The sequence below is a fragment of the Nicotiana tomentosiformis genome, chromosome 11, assembly GCF_000390325.3.
Source record: "Nicotiana tomentosiformis chromosome 11, ASM39032v3, whole genome shotgun sequence".
NCBI lineage: Eukaryota > Viridiplantae > Streptophyta > Magnoliopsida > Solanales > Solanaceae > Nicotiana > Nicotiana tomentosiformis.
The window spans coordinates 70,171,364-70,195,791 of NC_090822.1; the positions used below are offsets into that span (position 1 = coordinate 70,171,364).

The window sequence follows — 24,428 nt, forward strand, 5'->3', positions numbered from 1 at the left end:
GATAATGCAAAATATTACATATTATGCCTTTTTCGATTACATAAACATGTGATTATATATGCTACAATAAAAATACCCAAAACGATTCAATACATAAAAACTAGAGTTAATATCCACAAACAATTCTCAAAACACCAAATCCATCAATCCCTAATGAAGAATTACTCCATGGATATTGAGAAATTCATCACAATTAAGTTTAAGTCAAAGGAAAACATAAAACATCCAAACCATTGTCTTGAGTGAGGATGAATGGTGAAATCCTTGTGCTCTTGCTTCTCCCTCTTCTCTTTAGCTTCCTTAGGTCTAAATTATGTCCAAAGTCCTCAAAATACCATTTTTCTATGTATATATACCAAGTAGGGTCGGGCCCAAACAAATACACCTTCTTCTACACGAACACGGACACTTTTTCGGAGTTGGACGTACGCGGCCGCACACCTGGAAGTGTGCCCACACACTTTTCACACTGTTCTACCCTATATGCACGGTCAGTGCGCGACCGTGCACATTTCACCCTGGTCTCTTGGGAATTTGAAAAAATGTAAAACATAAATGTTGTATCCCATTGAATTAGATTTCCAAAAATATATTGTGGACTACAAACGGAGTTCCGAGAGAAGAGTTATGTGCATTTTACTAGACATTGCACAATATGCCTGCTCGATTCTTCGTTCGTTCTTAACTATTATCCGTTGATCCCTGAATACAATCCCGATTTATTTCCTTGGGATTTTACTCAGACGTCAAAGCTCCAAATCACTTGAATTCATTCCATAACATCTACATAGCTCAGAATCACTCATACATGGCATAAAACATATAATTAGTGCAAAACACTAACGATTAAAGTTCAAACTCAAATATAGTGCAGTAAATTGGAATGTAATAATCTACTAAAACATGAGATTATAGCCTACCATCAGATAATTAATACACATTCGCACGGAACCATCCTTCTTCTTTACAAACAAGACAGGAGCACCCCAAGGCGATACACTGGGCCGAATGAATCCCTTATTGAGCAACTCTTGCAACTGTTACTTTAACTCTTTCAACTCTGTTGGGGCCATCCGATAAGGTGGAATAGAAATGGGAAGAGTGCCCGGTAACAAATCAATGAGAAAGTCAATATCTTTGTCGGGCGGCATGCCCGGAAGATCCACTGGGAATACATCTGAATAGTCCCTCACTACCGGAATAGACTCGATAGTAGGAGTATCAACACTAACATCTCTCACATAGGCCAGATACGCATCACACCCCTTCTTAACCATTCACTAAGCTTTAAAAAATGAAACAACCCTTCTAGGAACATGATCCAAGGTACCTCTCCACTCTAGTCGTGGTAGACCTGGCATAGCCAACGTTACCGTCTTGGAATGACAATCAAGGATAGTGTGATAGGGCGACAACCAGTCCATGCCCAAAATAACATCGAAATCCACCATACTGAGCAACAATAAATTGGTTCTGGTCTCAAAACCACGATCAACAACAATAGAATCACCCACGGGTGTAGATACATAAACAGGTGAACTCACAGAATCACGGGATACATCCAAATATGAAGCAAAATAAGATGAAACATAGGAATAAGTGGAGCCTGGATCAAATAAGACTGATGCATCTCTATGATAGACCGGAACAATACATATGATAACAGAATCTGATGCAACTGCCTATATCCTAGTAGGAAGGGCGTAATATATGGCCTGGCCTCCCCCTCTAGGGCGACCTCTACCTGTCCGACCTCTACCTCTAGCTGGCTAATCATAGCCTGAGGACCCAGTGGATCACACGGTGCCTGAGAAATCTATTGAGATGCACCCCTCTTGAGTATGGGGCAATCCCTCACCAAATGACGAGTGTCGCCACACTAAAAATAAGCTCTCGGAGGATGTGGCTGTTGCGACTGGGTCGGTCTTGATCGACTGGGCTAACCACTAGAAGTACCTTGTACAAGAGGCACACTAGACACTAGCGGTGCATAATAAGGATCCTGGGGCCTAGCAGTGGCCGAAGCACCGGTGGTGGCTGGAAGCGCTGAATGAACAGGGCGACCCATATAACCTCTACCCTAACGAGAAACATTATGTGTATTTTTACCAAACACTGCGCAATATGCCTGCTCGATTCTTTGTTCGTTCTTAACTATCAGCCGTTGATCCCCGAACACGATCTTGGCTTAGTTCCTTGGGCTTTTACTCAGACTTTAAAACTTCAAATCACTTGAATTCATTCCATAATATCTACATAGCTTGGAATCACTCCTACAAGCCATAAAACACACAATTAGTGCAAAACACTAGCGATTAAAGCTCAAACTCAACTAAAGTGCAGTAAATTGGAATGTAATAATCGACTAAAACATGAGATTATAGCCTACCATCATATAAGCAATACACATTCGCATGGAACCATCCTTCTTCTTTACAAACAAGACAGGAGCGCCCCAAAGCGATACACTGGGCCGAATGAAGCCCTTATCGAGCAACTCTTGCAATTGCTTCTTTAACTCTTTCAACTCTGTTGGGGCCATCTGATACACACGAGCAACTAAGAAGAATCAATCACGGCCGATACACACGATCAACAACAATAGAATCACCCACGGGTGTAGATACAAAAACAAGTGAACTCATAAAATCACGGGATACACCAAAATATGAAGCAAAATAAGATGACACATAGGAATAAGTGGAGCATGGATCAAATAAGACTGATGCATCTCTATGACAGACCGAAACAATACATGTGATAAAAGAATCTGATGCAACTGCATTTGTCCTAGCAGGAAGCGTGTAATGTCTGGCCTGGCCTCCCCTTCTAGCGAGACCTCTACCTGTCTGACCTCCACCTCTAGCTGGCTGTGTAGGTGGAGTGGTAGCTAGTACTGTAATCATAGCCTGAGGGACCGGTGGAGCACGCGGTGCCTGAAAAATCTAAGGAGGTGCACCCCTCCTGAATCTGGAGCAATCCCTCACCAAATGACGAGTGTCACCACACTCAAAACAATCTCTCGGAGGACATGGCTGCAATGACTGTCTCGGGCATGATCGACTGGGATGACCACTGGAAGCACCCCATACAGGAAGCACACTAGACATTAGAGGTGCATAAATAGGCTCCTGGGGCCTAGTAGTGGCTGAAGCACCGCTGGTGGCTAGAAGCGCTGAATGAATAGGGCGACCAATATAACCTCTACCTTGATGAGCTGTAGCAGGGGCACGAGTATCACTGTAAGTGCCAGACTCTCGAGACCTCTTGGCCTCTCTCTCCTCTCTATCCCGAGTCAGCATGCCCTCTAACCTCCTAGCAATCCCCACTACATTCTAATACGCAATATCCATATCGAACTCTCAGTACATGCTCAATCTGATGCTGGGGTTGAGCCCCTCAATAATCCGACGAACCCGCTCTCGAACAGTAGCAACCAAGGCTGGTGCATGCCTAGCCAAATCACTGAATCAGACAGCATACTCTGACACGGTCATAGCACTATTGCGTAATTGCTCAAACTCTGCACGCCAAGCATCTGTGAGACTCTGGGGAGCATACTCCCTCAAGAACATATCTGAGAACTGAGTCCAAGTGAGTGAAGCTGCCTTATCCGGACTATCCATCTCGTATGTGCACGACCACGGATAGGCCACTCCTCTAAGCTAGAACGCAGTGAAAGAAACCCCATTAGTCTCCGCAACACCCATAGTACAGAGGATACAGTGGCACTCCTCAAGAAAACCCTGGGCATCCTCTTATGCCAAGCCACTGAAAGTAGGAGGGTGGTACTTCTTGTACTTCTCGAGCCTGAGCTACTCTGCCTCGGAAACTACTGCCCTAACCTCGGGCTGAACTGGAGCTACCGGCTGCAGCGGTATGATCTCTGGATCCTAGTCTACCCGAACCCTTTGCTCTGGGGTATCGACGGTGGGAGTCTATGCTCCTCACCCGGCTTGAGATGTGGCAGGAGCAAGTGGTATCAATCCTACCTGAGCCAAGATCTTGAACATGCTCAGAAACTGGGCTAGAGTCTCCTGGAGGGCTGGTGCAGTAACATGAGTCTCAGTAGGGGTGGGCATAAAATCCGAAAAACCGAATTCCGAACCGAACCGTATTAATTTGGTATTTCGGTTTCGGTTTTTTCGGTATTTCGGTATAGTTCGGTACAGAAATTTTAGTATTTTGGTATTTTGGTACGGTATTCGATATTGAGTTTTTGATATTTCGGTATACCGAAACACCGAAATACCGAAATATTTTAGTCCAAGCCCACCTATATTTCTATTTTCCAGCCCAATAAGCCTAAGCCCAACACCCCAAGTCCCCTAAATCCTAATTCCCTAATCCCTTAGCGGGCCTAGCAGCCTCCTTAGGCTTAGAGACTTACGGACAATAGTTTGAGCATTTAAAGAATCACTGTTTTTGGGGAATATACACCATCAATTCCATTTCTCTTCTCTGATTTGGCAATCAAAACAGTGTCAATGAACTAATTATTCTTGAAAAAATGGCTTTGAGTTTGCCTTTGAGTGGTTAAATTCTCAGCAGAAGTCATAAGAGACATTAGGCAATAGGCAATTAGGCATAACATAACCTTGGGAGATTTGAAAGACTTTGGTATAATACCGAAACCATACCGAAACCGTACCGAACCGTACCGAACTACTTTGGTATGGTATTTGGTATGCACAATTGATATACCGAATACCGAAATACCGAACCATAATTATTAAATACCGTACCGAAATACCGAACACCCACCCCTAAGTCTCAGGTGCCTGTCCTCTAACTGGAGCTACTGGTGTCTCCTCTGTAGTAGCTTGTGCGGGTGCTCTGGCTGCACCATGTGGACGTCCTCGGCCTCTACCCTGGCCTCTCGTGGCTCTAGCAGGGGGCGCGGGTGTTTGGTCATCCTATCCAGCTATACATGTCCTCACCATCTGTGAGGGAATAGAAAGACAGAAGTTTAGAGTCTGAAGTAAAAATCTCGCACGATAAATAATCAAATAAAGTGAAACTTTTCCTTACAGTTCCATAGCCTCCCGAAGATAAGTACAGACATCTCCGTACCGATCCACGAGACTCTACTAAACCTGCTTGTGACTCATAACACATATGAACCTAGAGCTCTGATACCAACTAGTCACGACCCTATTTTTCCCTTCGTAGGACGTCGTGATGGCACCTAGTCTCTAAGACTAGTTAAGCCTAACAATTTGCGGAATCAATGAATTATAAACTGAACTCCAATTTCAACACGTGATATATAAATATAAAACTGCCATTCAATAATTACAACTCCCAAAACTCGGTAGAAACAAGTCACAAGCTTCTAAGAGAAAATACTAGGTGTATCTATACGTCAATGTCTAATGAAAATAAGGAAAAACAGCATAGTAAAGATAGAGGGGGACTTCGAGGTTTGCGGATGCTGGTAGATGTACCTTGAAGTCTCCACATGCGGTCCAACTCACTAGTATCTGGTCTGGTGGGAAGAACCTGGATCTGCACAAAACGATGTAAAAAAGTGTAGTATGAGTACACTACAACGGTACCCAGTAAGTGCCAAGCCTAACCTCGGTAGAGTAGTGACGAGATCAGGTCAGGGCCCTATTGGTTTAAAAGAAAAGTAAGGCAGAAGATATAATAATATTTTGAAATGACTGAGAATATAAAACAATAAGAAGTTTCAGAAAAATATCGGCACAATAAATAGAAGTAAACAACAGGGGCACTCCCGAGGTAATGCCTCATAGTCCCAAATGTAAATATGCACGACAGGGGAGATCTCCCGAGTAACCGCCTCGTAGTCCCAAGGTAAATATGTAGTACATGGGGATCTCCTGAGTAAACGCCTCGTAGTCCCAAAGAAAATATGTTGTACAGAGGGATCTCCCGAGTAAACGTCTCGTAGTCCCAAAGTAAATATGCAGTATAGGGGGATCTCCCGAGAAACCGCCTCGTAGTCCCAAAGTAAATATGTAGTACAGGGGGATCTCCTGAGGAACCTCCTCGTAGTCCCAAAGTAAATATGCAATACATGGGGGATCTCCCGAGGAACTGTCCCGTAATCCCAAAGTAAATATGCAGCAGATAATCGAAGGAACAATGAATTTATGGCAAGAAAAGTTACAGTTAAAGTTTTAATTTAAATCAAGGGAAGCAGGTAATTCAACTAAGCATGTTGCACAAATTTTGCAAGTAAGGGTTAAGGCACGTAGACATGTGATACTACTCTAAACAAGATCACTACATATGCTAAGGTAACACAATTAAGGAATTAAAAAGAAGACAACTCAGCAAGAACCAAAATTTTCACAATTAGCCCGTGTACTCACTCGTCACCTCGCGTGCAGGACGCTCACATATCACAAAGTGTTACAACAGTACCAAATCCTAGGGGGATTTTCCCCACACAAAGTTAGACAAGTCACTTACATCAAATCTCGCTCAATCAATCGATAAGGATGCCTTTCCCTCGATTTTCCGACTCGAATGGCCCAATCTAGCCAAACGCAATTGCATATCATGAATACAACCACGAGAAATTAATTTGAATAATAAATCAACAACTTTAGCAAAGAATCAAAAATTTGGCCCAAAAAGTCGAACCGAGCCCACCTCTCGGAATCGGGTAAAAGTCTCAAAATACGAACACCCACTCAATCACGAGTTCACCCATACCAAAATTACCAAAATCCGACACCAAATTGCCACTCAATTCCTCAAATCAAACTCTCAAAATTCCTAACTTCAAAGTCTCAATTTCCACCTTAAATATACACTAACTAGGTGGAAAACTCAATGGGGAAACAACATTATTGATAAAAAATAAACACAAGACACTTAGCTCAAGAAATCGCTCGAAACTTCTCTTAAGAATCGCCAAAACCCGGCTCAAAATGTCCAAAATGATAAAAATCACAAACCCTTAATTTAATATAGTCTGCCCAGGCTTTTCGCTTTTGCAGACAAAAATCCGCTTCTGCGGCACCACTTCTGCGGTGAAGTCTCCGCATCTGCGGAGTTCACTTAAACTCCCAGATTTCGCACCTGAGCACAAATGTCCTCATCTGTGGATGCGCTTCTGCGGTCCCTCATCCGTTTCTGTGTAAACCTAGGCCTCCCCAGCACCCTCACTCACTCTGCTTCTGCGATCACCCTTCCGCAGAAGCGGCTCTGCTTCTACTGTCTTCATGTCGCATCTACGACTACTGGGCCTCCTCCTCACCCCCGCATATGTGACTCAAAGCTCGCTTATGCGAGACCGCACCTACAGCCAACCCCACCGCAGGTGCAAAGACACCAGAACCAGCCCAGCACTAGAAATCTTCTAAGTCCAAAAATGATCCGTTAAAATATCATACGGACTTAGTCAAGCCTTTAAATCACATCAAACAACGCTAAAAATATGAACTGCACATCGATTCAAGCCTAATAATCTTGAAAACTTCAAAAGGTCAAACTTCCCAAAAGGTCCACTCCCGGTCAAACTTCCAAAAAATCATCCCATTTTTCAACTTTCGCCAATTGACACTAAAATGACCTACGGACCTCCGATTCAACATCCGAACATGCTCCTAAGACCAAAATTACTTTACGGAGCTATAGGAACCATCAAAACTCCATTCCAGAGTCGTCTTCTCACAATTCAACCTATAGTTAATCCCTACGACTTAAACTTCCATTTTAGGGACTATATGTCTCATTTCACTCCGAAACCAAAAACAAATCCCCCCAGTAAGTAATGTAGCCACAAAAATGAAATAGAGGGAGCGATAAATAGGGGTTCGGGGCTAATTCTCTCAAAACGACTGGCCGGGTCATTATAATTCAATAAGAAAAGCTCAACAAGGGAGAAATGATAGGTAACAAATGATTCCACAAAAGTACAATCTGCCATCAAGGGAGATAACATGAGTCAATAATTCCAATTAAGGATGAGGTCACTATGATCAAGGATATCTAGCTTCATTTAGGGTTGAGCAATTATGAAAGAGGTATAACAAATTCAATTAAGGATAAGCAATGGAAAAGATAATCATAACCTCAATTAAGGATACACAATTACAGAGGAGATAATAATAATAATTTCAATTAAGGATGAGCAATTAGGAAAGGATAGCATGGCAATCGAAAAGGCAACAACTTCAGTTAAGGCACACAAGAGTTAAATAGGCAATAAGAGTGGAACACAAAAGAAATTAATTCCAATTAAGACACGTAGAGGTGAAACTAGTAAATTGGGAACTTAACATAACAAAACAACTTCATAGTTAATGAGCATAAGAGCCCTAAAAGGTCAACTTTCCACAAATAAGCCCGAGCACGTACTCGTCACCTCGCGTATACGGACTTCACATGACACAATTAGCACCAAAGACTTAATACCTAAGGGGTAGTTTCCCCTACACAAAGTTAGGCAAGATACTTACCTCAAACTATGCTCAATCAATCAATTAGAAGGCCTTTCCATTGATTTTTCAACTCCGAACGGCTCGGATCTAGCCAAAACAATTTTATACTATTTATATAACTATAGGAAACTAATTTAAATAATAAAATAATGATCTTAGCTAAGAATTGAAAAATCGTTCCAAAAAGTCGACCTGGGCCCGTGTCTCGGAACCTTACCAAAATTACAAAAACCAAACACCCATTTGATAACGAGTCCAACCATGCAAGAATTCCCATATTTCGATAACAAATCGCCCTCCAAATCTTAAATTTCCATTTTTGAAGAGTTTTAAAAAAATCCCAATTTCTTCCATTAAAGCTTGAATTAAACGATGAATATAACCGTGGATTTATGAAATATAATCACTTTCGGATATATGACACTTACCCTGTAATGACCGACCAGTCATTTTGCTTTTTAGATCCCTGTTTCCCTAAATAAGACTCCATGTATGTGCTTTTACTGTTTTATGACTTGCGGGGATGGTTATTTCGGGTTTGGAAAGATTTGATTTGAAATCGGAACACTCAGTTCCTTAATATTGGCTTTAAAGGGTAAGTTAGATTTGGATCAACAATTCTAGTAGACGATCTCAGAACAAGGATTTGACAGTCCCAATAGGTTCGTATGATGATTTTGGACTTGGGCATGTGTCCGGATCGAGTTTTGGATGACCTGGGGGCGTTTCGGTGCCTAAAGTTGAAAGTTGGCATATTGAAGGTTTTAAAGTTTTTAAAATTTGGTTGGGAGTAGGTTTTGGTGTTATCGATGTCCGTTTGGGATTCTGAGCCTGGAAATAGTTCTTTATGGTGATTTAATACTTGCACGCAAAATTTGGTACCATTCCAAGTAGTTAATGTATGATTCGGTGCGTTCAGAGCAAGTTGGAAGAACTTGAAGTTCATAAGTTGATCCGATTAAATTTGGGATGTGATTCTTAGTTTTGGCGTTGTTTCCCGCATTCCGAGGGTTCGAGCAAGTCCGTTTCATGATTACAAACTTGTTGGTATATTTGGATGGGGCCCCGGATGCCATTCAGACAAGGCACAGAACTCATTTTGACTTGGAATGAATAGCTGAAGCAATCAGAGTTTTTGGTGAAATCGCACCTGCGGAGGGCCAGCCGTAAGTGCGAGCTCGCAGAAGCGAGCGAATAGCCGCAGAAGCGGCCCAGCATGGGATTCCCAGAGATCGCAGATGCGGATCATGGTGCGCACCTGCGAAAGCGCATGTGCGATGGAAACAACTGTAGAAGCGGCCAAAGCCGCAGGTGCGACACGTGCGTCGCAGAAGCTGGCCAGTTGTTCGCAAATGTGAAAGTAGGCCAACTGGGGGAGAGCCGCATCTGCGATGATCTTTCCGCAGATGCGGAGCCGCAAAAGCAGCCAATGAGCCGCATAAGAGGAAGTGTTGGAGGCAGAGAGGTTCATTTAATACGAGACTTAGGCCATTTTTTACTCATTTCTTTCACTCCTTGGGCGATTCTGGAGCTTTTTAGAGATGGGTTTTCACCTAGCTATTGAAGGTAAGTAATTTCTATCATATGTAAGTTAAATACATAGGTTATGGGCAGCTTTAAACATGTAAAATTGTCAAAATTGTGGGTTTAGTTAAAAAACCTAGGTTTTTATAAAAATGAGATTTAACCACGAAAATGATTATGGAATTGGGTGAAATTATATATTTGAGTTCGTGAGGTTATGGGTAACAATTATCTTCAAACATTTCCGGAATCCGGGCACGTGGGCCCGGGGTTGAATTTTAGGAATCTTCCAATTGAGGTTGGGTAATTACTCTAATAGTTAAATTATGAACTTTTGAACACATATTGATTAATTTATATAACATTTGACTAGTTTCGGGTTATTTTACACCAAGTTGAGGATTTAAGCATACTTGTGGATCGAAAGTGAGCTTGAGAACGAGGTAAGTCGCTTGCCTAACCTTGTAAGAGGGAACTCATCCTCTTAGGTGTTTTTTTGTTGTGGAAAGGTGCAACTTATTAAAAGTGTGCTATTTGAGATGCAAACCTATTGGGATCAGGTGTTTCTAATTCCTAGGAAGGTTATTCAACTGATAACTAGAGTTTGCAGAATCTTCCTATGGATAGGCAGTCATGAGAGCTCAAGGAAAGCCTTGGTTGCATGGGAGACATTATGTAAACCACATTCAGTAGGTGGTCTGAACTTCATAGAGTTTCATACATGGAATAAAGTAGCCATCAGTAAACTACTATGGGCTGTAACAACTAAGAAAGATGCACTTTGGATAAAATGGATTCATACCTTCTATATCAAAGGGAAAGAATTGCAGCAACTGAATTCACCTACACAAGCCTACTGGCTGGTAAGGAAAATATTGAATGCAAAGAAATGGTTCCTGAACATGGACTACAATGTGACATTATAGAGCTGTTGTGATAAAGATAAGTTTAGCATAAAAAAAGCTTACTTACTCTTTCTTCCACAATTTCAAAAAGTTCAATGGAAAGGGCTAGTGCTGGGACCAACTACTATACCAAAGCATAAGTTCATTCTTTGGCTGGCACTACTAGGTCGATTGGCTGTTGTAGATCGATTGCAGAAATGGGGCATACATGTCCAAACTCACTGTGTCTTGTGTACCACTGGAGCTAAGGAAAACCTACAACATCTATTCTTCAAGCGCCTCTACTCATCCCAAATTTGGAGTGCATTACTCAGGTGGCTAGGGGAAAATAAGATAATTAGTAACTAGGAAATGGAGATTGATTGGTTAAGCAGAAAGATGAGGAACAACAGGCCACAAGCAGAGATCATGAAGTTCCTATGTGATGCTACTGTCTACCACGTATGGAATGAAAGAAATGCAAGGAGATTTCAAGCTAAAAAGAAAGAAAGTCAACAGAGACTAAAAGAGATAGCCATACAGTTGCATACAAGAGGGCAACACTTCAGCAAATGGAAGAGATTCTTAGAGTCGTTGAACAATTACCCTGTTTAGAGGTAGTTGATATACTAGAAAGAGAGACGTATACCTTCACAAATAGGTAGTGAGAATATGGAGGACTAGTTATAGAGTCAAATGTAAGTAGTGGATGTATATAATTATACTTGGTTGAAATAAAACTTTTAATTTTGACCAACAACAAAATTCTAAGAAATACATGACCACTCGCGTCGCAAGTACTTCCGCGAGCGAGGTAAACTTCTCTACTCTCATGGGAGCGAGCCGTTCGCCTCGGCAGGTTAATATATGCATCTATAGTTAGTGTCATTTTATCCTCGGCAGTGTACACAGTATATATATATTTTGGATCGCACCGTACGACCTCGGCATAAATCGTGCGTAATAATACTCAGAGCCTAATTATACTTGCTATTATTTTATGGCTTGAGAGGTTACAATTATTTAATGACGGAAATTGACTTGGGATTTACTATTAGTGAATGAATTATTAATTCAATGCTTGTTATTGAGTTTCATTATTATTTACATAACCCATGCTTATTTAGAATTTAGACATTTTATTGTTAGCCCATAGTAAGTGTCGATGTCGACCCCTCGTCACTACTTCTTCGAGGTTATATTAGATACTTACTGGGTATGTGTTATTTATGTACTCACGCTACACTTCTATACTAACCGTGCAGGATCTGAGATAGGTGCATCTGGTAGTCATCCCGGCGCGCACTCTTGATACTCCGAGAGTTAGCAGTGAGCTGCCTTCCGAGTTTGTTCTGTAGGACCCGAAGTATCACTTTTGTATTTACTTTTTGTCTACTTTATTTCAGAAAGTAGTTAGTATTTTGTATATTCTACTAGTAGCTCATACACTTGTGACACCAGGTCTTGGAATATTTTCTAGTAGACACTTGATGATTTTGAGTATTTATTTCACCACACTTGTTCTTAAAATCGTTCACAATTTATTTTATTAAATATATCACCTCTTAATTATTTAATAATTTAAAAATCAACAATTTCTAAAAATGTTAAAAGAATAAATACATGGCTAGTTCACTATTGGCTTACCTAGCGGCGACGTTAGGTGCCATCACGGCCTATAGGAAAATTGGGTCGTGACAACATGATCTCAGAGTACTAGGTTCACGTAGGTCTCATAAGTTATGAGGAGGTGTAATAGAGTCTTACGTATCAGTACGGGGACGTCCGTAGTTATTTTTTAGAGGCTATAGGGTGTTAGGAAACTACTATTTCTTCATCTCATATCGTGCAGTTGATGTTGTGCTAAGTATCTTTCTCTTATTCTCTCACAGATAGTTAGAACGCGCATGATAGATGTACCCGATCATGGAGGATATTTTCCCCATGTTACTAGAGGTCGAGGCAGAGGCTAAAGGAGGGCTCCAGCTCATGGTAGAGGATGAAGATGTCCTAGAGTTTCTCTAGTTATTCCACCGGTGGACTCAGTGGAGGATCCTATTATTAAGGAGTAGGGAGAGGCGCCTGCAGCAGAGCCAGCCCGGTGGATTTTATGTCCGCACCGAAATTCCAGGAGGTCATGGGCCGTATGCTACGGTTCATGAATTCTATGACTCATGCTGGTTTATTTCCAGCAGACCCAGCCACATCTAAGGTGGGAGGGGGGCCACAAACCCGTATCACTCAGGCTCTAGGGCATGCAGCTGCCGAGTATAAGACCCTGGGCGCACTACCTGTGGGTGGAGCTCAGCCAGTTGCAGCTGCTATACTTGAGCCTAGACCAGCTGCGACCGGCGATCAGCGGAAGTTATTGGACAGAAGGACTAGGCTACATCCTCCTGTATTTGGGGTTGAGCAGAATGAGGACCCCCAAGACTTTATTGATCGGTGCAGGGACATACTACACAACATGAGGATATTGGAGTCCCACGGGGTGGACTTTACCACCTTTCAGTTGGAGGGCAGGGCCCATAAATGGTGGCAGTCCTATCTTCTCGGCAGACCAGTAGGTTCTCCTACCATGAATTGGGAACAGTTCAAATGCCTCTTCTTGGACAGATATATTCCACCCTCTCAGAGGGAATGGTTGTGGTTTCAGTTCGAGCAGCTCTAGCAGGGTCAGATGTCGGTGACCGACTATGAGGTAAGATTCTCTGAGTTGTCTCGCCATGCACTTATGATACTTTCTACCAACGCAGAGAGAGTGCGGAGGTTTGTTGCCGGTTTGTACTCTGGTATCCAGGCCACTATGGCCTGAGAGGTTGTTATGAGGACTTTGTATGAGCTAGTTGTGGAGATAACTCAGAGAATCGAAGGTGTCTGTCAATGGAACCGAGAGCAGGCGACGAGGGATAATCGGTTTCGATATTCTGGAGAGTTCAGTGGTGCCACGGTTGGGGGCAGGGGTCAGTTCCTGAGGGGTCAGTCTAGCAGGCCCACATATCTAGCACTGCTGCCTCCTCGGGGTGCTCCAGTGCGGCCCTATTTCAGCGCCATGCCAAAGAGTTCCTACCAGCCATCAGCTATTCAGGGTTCCTCTAGTGGGTATTCAGGCTATCAGGGTCAGACTTCAGGTCAGCAGTCCTCCATTCCAAGAGATTGTTACGAGTGCGGGAATCCTGGCCACATAAAGAGGTTTTGTCCCAGACATCGGGGAAAGGTAGTACAATAGGGTCATCAACTTATGATTACAGCACCAGCTACCGCACTAGAGGTCCGACCGCCCAGAGGTTGAGGGCAGGTGGGTAGGGGCCGTCCTAGAGGTGGAGGTCAGATAGGTAGAGGCCACTCAGGTGGCGCTCCAGCTATATTCTATGCCTTTCCGGCCATACCAGATGTAGTGGCCTCAGATGTCGTGATCATAGGTATTATTTGTGTCTGTGGTAGGGATGCTTTGGTACTATTTGATCCAGGGTCAACATATTCATATGTTTCATCTCTGTTTGCTAATTTCATGGGTGTTCCTCGTGAGTCCTTGGGTGCTCCTGTTTATGTGTGCACTCCAGTAGGCGATTGTGTTGTTGTGGATCGGGTTTACCGATCCTGTCTCGTGACTTTCTGTGGTTATGAGACTAGAGCAGATCTTATAATGCTTGATATGACCGACTTTGAGGTCATCCTGGGCATGGACTGGTTGTCTCCATATCACGACATCCTTGACCAAGACTATTACCTTAGCGATGCCAGAGTTGCCTAGATTGGAGTGGAAGGGTTCGCCTGTCAGTGCATCTAGTAGGGTTATCTCTTTTCTGAAGGCTTGACACATGGTCGAGAAGGGTTGTTTGGCTTATCTAGCTTATGTTCGTGATACAACTATAGAGACTAGGGCGATTGATTCAGTGCCGGTAGTCCATGAGTTCTTCGATGTGTTTCCTTATGATCTTCCAGGCATGCCACCATATTGTGATATGGATTTCCGTATTGATTTGGATCCAGGTACCCAGCCTATCTCTATTCCACCGTACCGCATGGCTCCGAAAGTGTTGAAGGAATTGAAGGAACAACTTGGGGAGTTGCTAGCAAAGGGGTTCGTTAGACCGAGCGTGTCGCCATGGGGTGCACCACTGTTATTTGTGAAGAAGTAAAATGGGACTATGCGGATGTGCATTGATTACCGCCAGTTGAACAAAGTTACCATTAAAAACAAGTACCCATTGCCGCGTATTGATGATTTGTTTGACTAGTTGCAGGGTGCCAGGGTGTTCTCTAAGATCGACTTGAGATCGGGGTATCATCATTTGAAGATTCAGATGTTCCAAAGACGGCTTTCAGGACTAGATATGGCCATTATGAGTTTGTAGTGATGTCCTTCGGTTTGACTAACGCCCCAACGACGTTTATGGATTTGATGAACCGAGTATTTAGGCCATATATTGACTCATTTGTCATTGTCTTCATTGATGACATTTTGATCTACTCGCGTAACATGGAGGAGCACGAGCAGCATTTGAGAGTGGTGATTCAGACCTTGCGGGAACATAAGTTATATGCTAAGTTCTCCAAGTGTGAGTTTTGGTTAGATTCTATGGCATTCTTAGAGCATGTTGTATCAGGCGAGGGTATTAAGGTAGATCCCAAGAAGGTCGAGGCAGTTCAGAGTTGGCCTCGTCCTACCATAGCGACTGAGATCAGGAGCTTCTTGGAGTTAGCAGGCTATTATTGCCGGTTTGTGGAGGGCTTCTCATCTATTCCAGCACCTTTGACTAGATTGACCCAGAAGGGTGCTCCATTCCGATGGTCCGATGATTGTGAAGCGAGCTTTTAGAAGCTCAAAACCGTATTAACTTCAGCATCGGTGTTAGTGTTGCCTTCCGATTCAGGGATGTATACTGTGTATTGCGATGCTTCACGTGTTAGTTTGGGTTGTGTATTGATATAGGAGGGGCCAGTTATTGTATATGATTCACGACAGCTGAATCCCTACGAGAAGAATTACTCTGTACACGATTTAGAGTTAGCCGCAATTGTTCATGCTCTTAAGATCTGGAGGCATTATCTTTATGGGGTGTCATGTAAGGTTTATACCAATCAATGTAGCTTGCAGCATTTGTTCAAGCAGAGGGATCTCAATTTGCGGCAGCGCATGTGGCTTGAGTTACTAAAAGATTATTATATTACCATCCTTTATCATCCGGGCAAGGCTAATGTAGTTGTGGATGCCTTGAGTAGAAAGGCAGAGAGTATGAGTAGTTTGGTATTCATTTCAGTAGAGGAGAGGCCACTAGCTTTGGACATTCAGTCCTTGGCTAACAAACTTGTGAGGTTGGACAGTTCAGAGCCTAGCCGAGTTCTTGCATGCGTCGTCGCCCAATCATCACTATTCGAGAAGATCAAGGCTCGTCAGTTTGATGATCCACACTTATTGGTTCTCAAAGAGACGATACTATAGGGTGGTGCCAAGGAGGTAACTATTGGTGAGGATGGTGTTCTGCGACTCTAGGGTCACCTATGTGCTCTTAATGTTGATGGCTTGAGGGAGAAGATCCTAGATGAGGCACAGAGATCTCGGTATTCTATTTATCCAGGTGCTACGAAGATGAATCGCGACCTGAGGCAGCATTATTAGTGGTGGAGGATGAAGAAGGACATAGTCGAGTATGTGGCGAGATGTATTAATTGCCAGCAAGTTAAGTATGAGCACCAGAGACCAGGTGGCCTACTCCAGCAGATGACTATACCTGAGTGGAAATGGGAGTGCATTACTATGGACTTCGTAGTTGGGTTGCCACGGACCTTACGGAAGTTTGATGCAGTTTGGGTCATTGTCGACAGGTTGACCAAGTTGGCACACTTCATTCCGATTGTGACCACGTGTTCTTCATAGAGGTTGGCCCAGATTTACATTCAGGAGATTGTTCGGTTGCATGGTATGCCTATTTCTATCATATCAGATAGAGGCCCTCAGTTTACTTTGCATTTCTGGAGGGCAGTACACAGTGATTTGGGGACTCGGGTAGAGCTCAGCACAACCTTTTATCCGCAGACCGACGGGCATTCGGAACGGACATTTCAGATCTTGGAGGATATGCTCAGAGCATGTGTGATTGATTTTGGAGGACGGTGGGATCGATTCTTACCTTTGGCCGAGTTTTCTTACAACAACAATTATCAATCCAGCATCGAGATGACTCCATTTGAGGCTTTATATGGTCGGCGATGTCGTTCACCCATGGAATGGTTTGAGCCTGGCGAGGCTAAGTTATATGGTACTGATTTAGTGAAGGATGCCTTGGAAAAGGTAAAGTTGATTCAGGAGACACTTTGCATAGCATAATCCAGACAGAAGAGTTACGAGGATAAGAAGGTGCGTGACTTATCATTATGGTGGGCGAGAAGGTTCTCTTGAAAGTCTCGCCGATTAAGGGAATCATGCGGTTCGGGAAGAAGGGCAAGTTGAGCCCAAGGTTTATTTGTCCATTTGAGATGTTGAGACGGGTTGGAGAGGTTGCTTATGAGCTAGCTTTGCCTTCCAGTCTATCAGGAGTTCATCCGGTCTTCCATGTGTCTATGCTCCGGAGGTATCATACCGACAGGTTGCATGTGTTAGACTTTAGCATATTTTAGCTAGATGAGAGCCTAGGTTATGAGGAGGAGCATGTTACCATTGTTGACAGGCAAGCTCGCCAACTAAGGTCCAATAAGATTTCTGTGATAAAGGGTCAGTGGAGGGTCCAACCACTCGAGGAGGTGACTTGGGAGGCCGAGGAGGAAATGCGGAACAGATATCCACACTTATTCGGCACTCCAGGTATGATTCTAAACACTTTCGAGGATGAAAGTTTCTTTAAGAGGTGGAGAATGTAATGACCCGACCGATCGTTTTGCTTTCTAGATCCCCCTTCCCAAAAATAAGACTCACCGTATGTGCTTTTACAGTTTTATGACTTGCGGGGATAGTTAGTTCGGGTTTGGAAGGATTGAGGTTGAAATCGGAATACTCAGTTCCTTAATATTGGCTTTAAAGTGTAAGTTTGACTTGGTCAAGAATTCTAGTAAACGATCTCGGAACCAAGATTTGACGGTCCCAATAGGTTCTATGATAATTTTGGACTTGGACGTGTGTCCGGATCGGGTTTTGGATGACCCGAGAGCGTTTCGGTGCCCAAAGTTGAAAGTTGGCACATTGAAGGTTTTGAAGTTCTTTAAAATTGGTTGGGAGTAGGTTTTGATGTTATCAAGGTCTGTTTGGGATTCCGAGACAGGGAATAGTTCCGTATGGTGATTTAAGACTTGCACGCAAAATTTGGTACCATTTTGAGTAGTTTAGGTATGATTCGGCGCGTTCGGAAAAAGTTAGAAGAACTTGAAGTTCATAAGTTGATCTGATTAAATTTGGGATGTGATTCTTAGTTTTGGCATTGTTTCCCGCATTCCGAGGGTTCGAGCAAGTCCATATCATGATTACAAACTTGTTGGTATATTTGGATGGGGCCCCGGATGCCATTCAGACAAGGCACAGAACTCATTTTGACTTGGAATGAATAGCTGAAGCAATTAGAGTTTCTGCTGCAATCGCACCTGCGGAGGGCCAGCCAAAAGTGCGAGCTCCCAGCGTTGGCTGACCGGGTATCATAGATGCAGAGCATGGTGCGCATCTGCAAAAGCGCAAGTGCGATGGAAGCAACCGCAGAAGCGGCCAAAGCCGTAGGTGCGGCATGTGCGACGCCGAAGTGGTCCCGCAGAAGCGGGCCAGTTATCCACAGATGAGGAAGTAGGCAAACTGAGGGAGAGCCACATCTACGATGATCTTTCTGCAGAAGCGGAGCCGCAAAAGCAGCAAATGAGCCGCATAAGCGGAAGTGCTAGAGGAAGAGAGGTTCATTTAATACGGGACGTAGGCCATTTTTTACTCATTTCTTTCACTCCTTAGATGATTTTGGAGCTTCTTAGAGAGGGGTTTTCACCTAGCTAAAGTAAGTAATTTCTATCCCATGTAAGTTAAATACATAGGTTATCGGTAGATTTAAACATGTAAAAATGTGAAAATTATGGGTTTAGTTCAAAAACCTAGGTTATTATAAAAATGGGAGTTAACCATGAAAATGATTATGGAATTGGGTGAAAATTATATATTTGAGTTCTTGAGGTTATGGATAACAATTATCTTAGAAAATTTTAGGAATCCGGGCACGTGGGCCCGGGGATAAATTTTAAGAATCCTCCAATTGGGGTTGGATAATTACTCTAATAGTTAAATTATGAACTTTTGAACATATATTGATTAATTTATATAATATTTGACTAGTTTCGGGTTGTTTGGCACCGAGTTGAGGATTTAAGCATACTTTTGGATCTAAGTGAGCTTGAGAACGAAGTAAGTCTCTTGCCTAAACTTGTAAGAGGGAACTCATCCCCTTAGGTGTAATTTTTATTTGTGAATTACTTGTGCAGGGAGCTACGTACACACTAGGTGATGAGAGTCCATGTGTAGCAATATTTCACGGGTTGTCCGGGTAGCCTTAGATTTATATTATGCCTTGATTGTAATGTTATGTTTATTATGAATATTAATTGTCTAAAATAAAGTTGAGATTAGGGATTGCAAAGTTGAAACTTCCCAATTTAGATTTCTTATTTTTGGGAAGAACTGAGGAATATATATAATAAATCTAAGAAATACACAAGGCTCTTAGGGCACATGTTAAGTGAAGGATAGCTAATGTGCACCATCCATGGAACACAAGAAGAAGAAGCAGATTCTGGCGTCGGTGGTCGGCACCAATCTCTCCTCAACCAAAGACGATCCTTCTAGATTAGTTATACCAAAAATGGGAGTTCCACAAAGCATAGCCTCAATTCAATTTGGGCAATGGATGACGGGTATGGGTAGTGCTCCAACAATATTACAAGCCCAAAATCGAGATCAACTAGAGATTCCAGAAAAGATACAGGTGGAGATAGAAGACCAGCAACTAGGAGCTAATACTGTAGAAATGAAACTAACGTTCTCTGCGAAATCCAGTGCGGTCAAGCCAACTATGGTGGACATAGTCAAAGGTAATCGAGCACATAACTTAGGGCAATAACTTAATTACTTTCCCCCTACCCTGAAGGATAGAATTAAAGTTGTCAAGTTAAGTGTCAATGCCATAGTTCGTCTATAGGGTATGGAATGCTGTCATAACTACATTTAAAGACATGCTTAAGTTCATCTATAGGGTATGGAATGATGTCACAACTCCTCAGGTTTATCTCCATGATGAAGGCTATTTCATATTTAGATTTGACAATGAAGAAGATAAACTAAAGATTTTACAAAATGGCCCTTATACTTACAATAATAGGCCTATGTTTCTGAAGCAATGGGTACCAAACTTCAAATTAGCTGAAGAACCACTTAATGCAATACCAGTATGGGTAGTCTTCCCAAACCTACCCATCTAATATTGGGCGACAGAAAACTTGGGACGAATAACTAGCTGCCTGGGGAAACCAATCTGTACTGATAAACTCACAGTAAAAGATTAAAAAATCTCATATGCCAAGGTGCTTATTGAAATGGATGTGGCCTAGCCTCTCCCTGAATCAGTAATGCTAGAGGAGACTGATGGTAGCTGCATTTGCCAACCAATTGAGTATGAATGAAAACCATAGTACTGCCAGGATTGCGTGCAGATTGGTAAGCACAAAGCAAACTGCAAAGCACAGATAAAGACACACTCTAGAATAATTAACAAGCAGCAACCAAGGAGACAACATAAGAAAGTAAATCAGCAACAATGGAAAGCCAAACCCATTACAAAGCCACCTACTGATGCTACTGAAAAGACAGACGATGGACTAAAGGAAAGCCACAAGGAAGTGAATACTATGGAGGAAAGCCATGAAACTCAAAGATTATGACAGGGGCAAGCAGAAGATGGATAAAAAGAAGGATACCAGGATTAGGTCTCCATTAGTAACTGAAGATGTCAAACAATTCCTACGCCAGAACAGATTCAGCGTTCTAAGGATGCAACCTGAGAAAGCTAATACCATTCTGGTAAAAGGGGATAATTTTGTAAACAAAGATCCCCCATGATCATTTGCTCAGGGAACATAAGAGGGCTGAACAAGGCCTTCAAACAAAAGGAATTAAAATCCTTTTTGCTTAAAAATAAAGTGATACTGCTGGGATGTCTAGAAACTAAAATAAAGCAGAACTGAGCAGAAAAAATAAAAAGAAAGTTAGGAGTTGAGTGGCTGATACATGCAGACTACACAATCACCCCTAAAAGTAGACTATGAATTTGCCGTAAACTTCACAAGGTTTCAGTAACTATTTTGCTATCGCATATGCAACCGGTACACTGTAAGGTTGAGGATAAGGAGTCACAATTTTCCTGCCACATGACCTTTGTATATGGAGAGAATACACATACTAAGAGGAAAGAATTATGGAGACAACTGAAGCAAATTAGTACCCTGATGTCTGATCCCTGGGTTGTCCTCGGTGACTTTAATACAATCCTCTCTGTGTAAGATAGAGTAAATGTATTACCTGGGAAACAATCAGAGATCGAAGACTTTCAAAACTGCATACAGGAGACTAGACTTGGTCAAATCAGCAGAAAATGATGTACCTACTCCTGGTGCAATAAGAGAGAGGCAAAGGATAGAATATACAGTTTGATTAATTGAGCATTTGATAATGATCTCTGGTTTATGAGGTATGAAAAGCTGGAAGCATTCTACCATCATCCGGAATGCTCAGATCACTCACCAATCATTACAAAAATAGAGGTGGCCAAATAGAAATTTCCTAGGCCATTTAGACTTTTCAATGTACTATTGACTCAGGAGAACTTCAAGGAATCAGTATACAAAGCTTGGGGACAACATATACAAGGGCATACCATGTATGCAATCTGGAGGAAACTCAAGTTGATTGAGTTGGAAACCTCCCAGATGAATAGAGAAATGTCAACATTAGAGACGAAACTGAATGAGCTGAAAGAGAGGCTGCAACATACACAGCTGGAACTGAGTGCAAATCTGTTCAATAAACAACTCATTACAATTGAAAAAGATACTTTGATACAACTGGAAAAATGGATAACTATATATGAGAAAGTTCTTCGACAGAAATTGAGAGAAACATGGCTAGCTTATGGAGACTCGAACACAAAATTCTTTCATGCAGCACTGAAGGCTAGACAAGCTAGAAATAGAATGTCCTCTATTTGCACAGAACATGGAATACAAGTGCATGAACCTACTCTAATTCAAAAAGAGTTTATAGGTTTCTTTTCAGAACTTACTGGGAACATTTGCATTAGAAATGCCTTGTCTAGGCCCAACCATAGCAAGAGGTGGACCTTGTCTCACTAATGAACAACAACTAGACCTTATATAGGATGTAACAGAAGCAGAAGTGCTTCAGTCTCTGAAAGACCTCCTAGCTGATAAAGCTCCTAGCATTGATGGATTCCTAGCTGAATTCTTCAAACAGTACTGGCATTTGATAGGGAAGGAGGTAAAAAAGGCTACAATGCAGTTCTTTCAAACTGGTAAACTACTTAAGAAAGTAAATTGCACTACTGTGACTTTAGTTCCGAAAGTAAAAAACCCCACCTTTGTGAAAGAGTTTAGACCCAGAGCCTGCTGCACTACATTGTACAAACTGATAGCTAAAGTCATTACTGCTAGGTTGAAATTAGTAGTTGACTACTTGGTGGGGCCTTCACAATCAACATTCATCAAGGGGAGAAACATTCTAGATAATGTGATTGTGGCGCATGAAATGGTTCAGTGCTACACACAAAAAGGAGTGTCTCCTAGATGCCTAGTAAAGGTAGACATTAGGAGAGCCTATGATTCAGTTAAACGGGGCTTCGATAGAATGGTCCTACTAGAATATGGAATGCCTGGGAAGTTTGTAAACGTAATTATGGAGTGTGTCAGCACAGTGAGCTATTCTTTGTTATTCAATGGTGGCCTTACACCTAGATTTCAAGCTAAGAGAGGTCTAAGGCAGGGAGGCCCAATGTTTCCATGCTTGTTTGTTCTTGTGATGGAGTATTTGAATAGGTCCCTCAAGCAGCTAAGACATAATCCAAACTTTAACTATCACCCAAGATGCAGCAAGTTGGATATAGTCCATATATGCTTTGCTGATGATTTAATTATGTGTTGCAGAGCTGATCCAATTTCTAAAAAGTTGATGCTTCAGCAGCTCCACCACATCTCTGCAGTATCTGGTCTCAAGGAAAATTTAGAAAAGAGTTCATTGTATGTGGCATGGATCAGTCAACAACTTAAGGAATAACTACTGAAAGAAATATAATTCTTAGAGGGAGAGATGCCATTCAAGTACTTGGGAGTTCCTTTTTCCTCAAAGAAGATCACAATGCAACAATGCCTACCACTGGTTGAGAAAATGGTTGTAAGAATAAGATGACGGTCCGCTAAATTCCTATCATATAGTAGAAGGGTGCAACTTATTGAAAGTGTGTTATTTGAGATGCAAACCTATTGAGCTCAGGTGTTTCTATTTCCTAAGACTGTTATCCAACTCATAACTAGAGTTTGCAGAATCTTCCTATAGACAGGTAGTCATGAGAGCTCAAGGAAAGCCTTGGTTTCATGGGAGATATTATGTAAACCACATTCAGTAGGTGGTCTGAACTTCATAGAAATTCATACATGGAATAAAGTAGCCATCATGCAGTATAGCAGTCGGGGGATTATCCTCACCCCTCGGGTATTCACCCGCATCACCAAATAAAGGGTCAACTGCCACCCCTGAGGCGACATTGGCTCCTTAGCCAGTTCTTGCTCTCTTTTTAGGTGCCATGTACTGAAAGTTAAAGGAATGCATGAGTTAGAGGAGGAACAGTTTCACAATTAATTCCATCGCACGATCCAGAATATCAAAGAAGGGTATTATTCCTAAATGTCCAAGTAGCTTCCAACTTATAGATGTGGTTGACAACACACCGATAAGGAGGACTATACTAGACACGGCTCTGAGACATCCTAGGACACTTTAAAACCTTAGGCTCTAATACCAAGTTTGTCATGCCCAAACCTTGGGGTGCGCGACCGGCGCTCAACCGAGTGAACCCCGTCGAGCAACCATGTTAGATACTTTCTACCCAACTCACCCATGATCAAGAGAAGACATGATTTCATTAATTAGATAGTAGGAAGATCATATATACAATACTAAATCGTCTCATTGGTTACATCATTTTTAAGTTTCAACATACACACATTCTTATGGTTTGAGTGGAACAACAGATTAAAACACAACATAATCTGTTTGACTTTTCTAGCACCCATATACAACCCACATAGTATCTACGGAGCCTCTAAAAGATACAAAAGAGTGTTATGACAGTGCCGGCAATAAGGCCCCTACCTCAAAATGTGATAATAATATTAACAAAAGATACAATACATGACCCCGAGATGAAGTAGGGCTCACCAAGTCTGTTGGGAAGAGGATATACCACTATCGCTGATCATCACTACCAGCTATGGAACCACCTGCATCCATTTAAAGATGTAGCGCCCCCAGCAAAAGGGACGTTAGTACTGTCGAATAGTACTAGTATGTAAA

General features: G+C 42.3%; 1 protein-coding gene across 1 annotated transcript; it reads right to left on the reverse strand.

Annotated features, from left to right (window-relative positions):
- Positions 1 to 2,945: 2,945 nt before the first annotated feature.
- On the reverse strand, positions 2,946 to 3,626 carry LOC138901624 (uncharacterized). The gene is made up of 2 exons (XM_070189403.1): positions 3,477 to 3,626; positions 2,946 to 3,335 (listed from the first exon to the last, which is right to left on the reverse strand). Exons 1-2 carry the CDS (start codon positions 3,624 to 3,626, stop codon positions 2,946 to 2,948), a joined length of 540 nt encoding a protein of 179 aa, XP_070045504.1.
- Positions 3,627 to 24,428: the final 20,802 nt, after the last annotated feature.

Coding starts and splice junctions, on each gene's coding strand:
- LOC138901624 (XM_070189403.1), bottom strand. CDS start 3,626: ATGGATAGTCCGGATAAGGCAGCTTCACTCACTTGGACTCAGTTCTCA. Junction 3,336..3,476: donor TGACCGTGTCAGAGTATGCT/GTCTGATTCAGT, acceptor ATTGCGTATTAG/AATGTAGTGGGGATTGCTAG.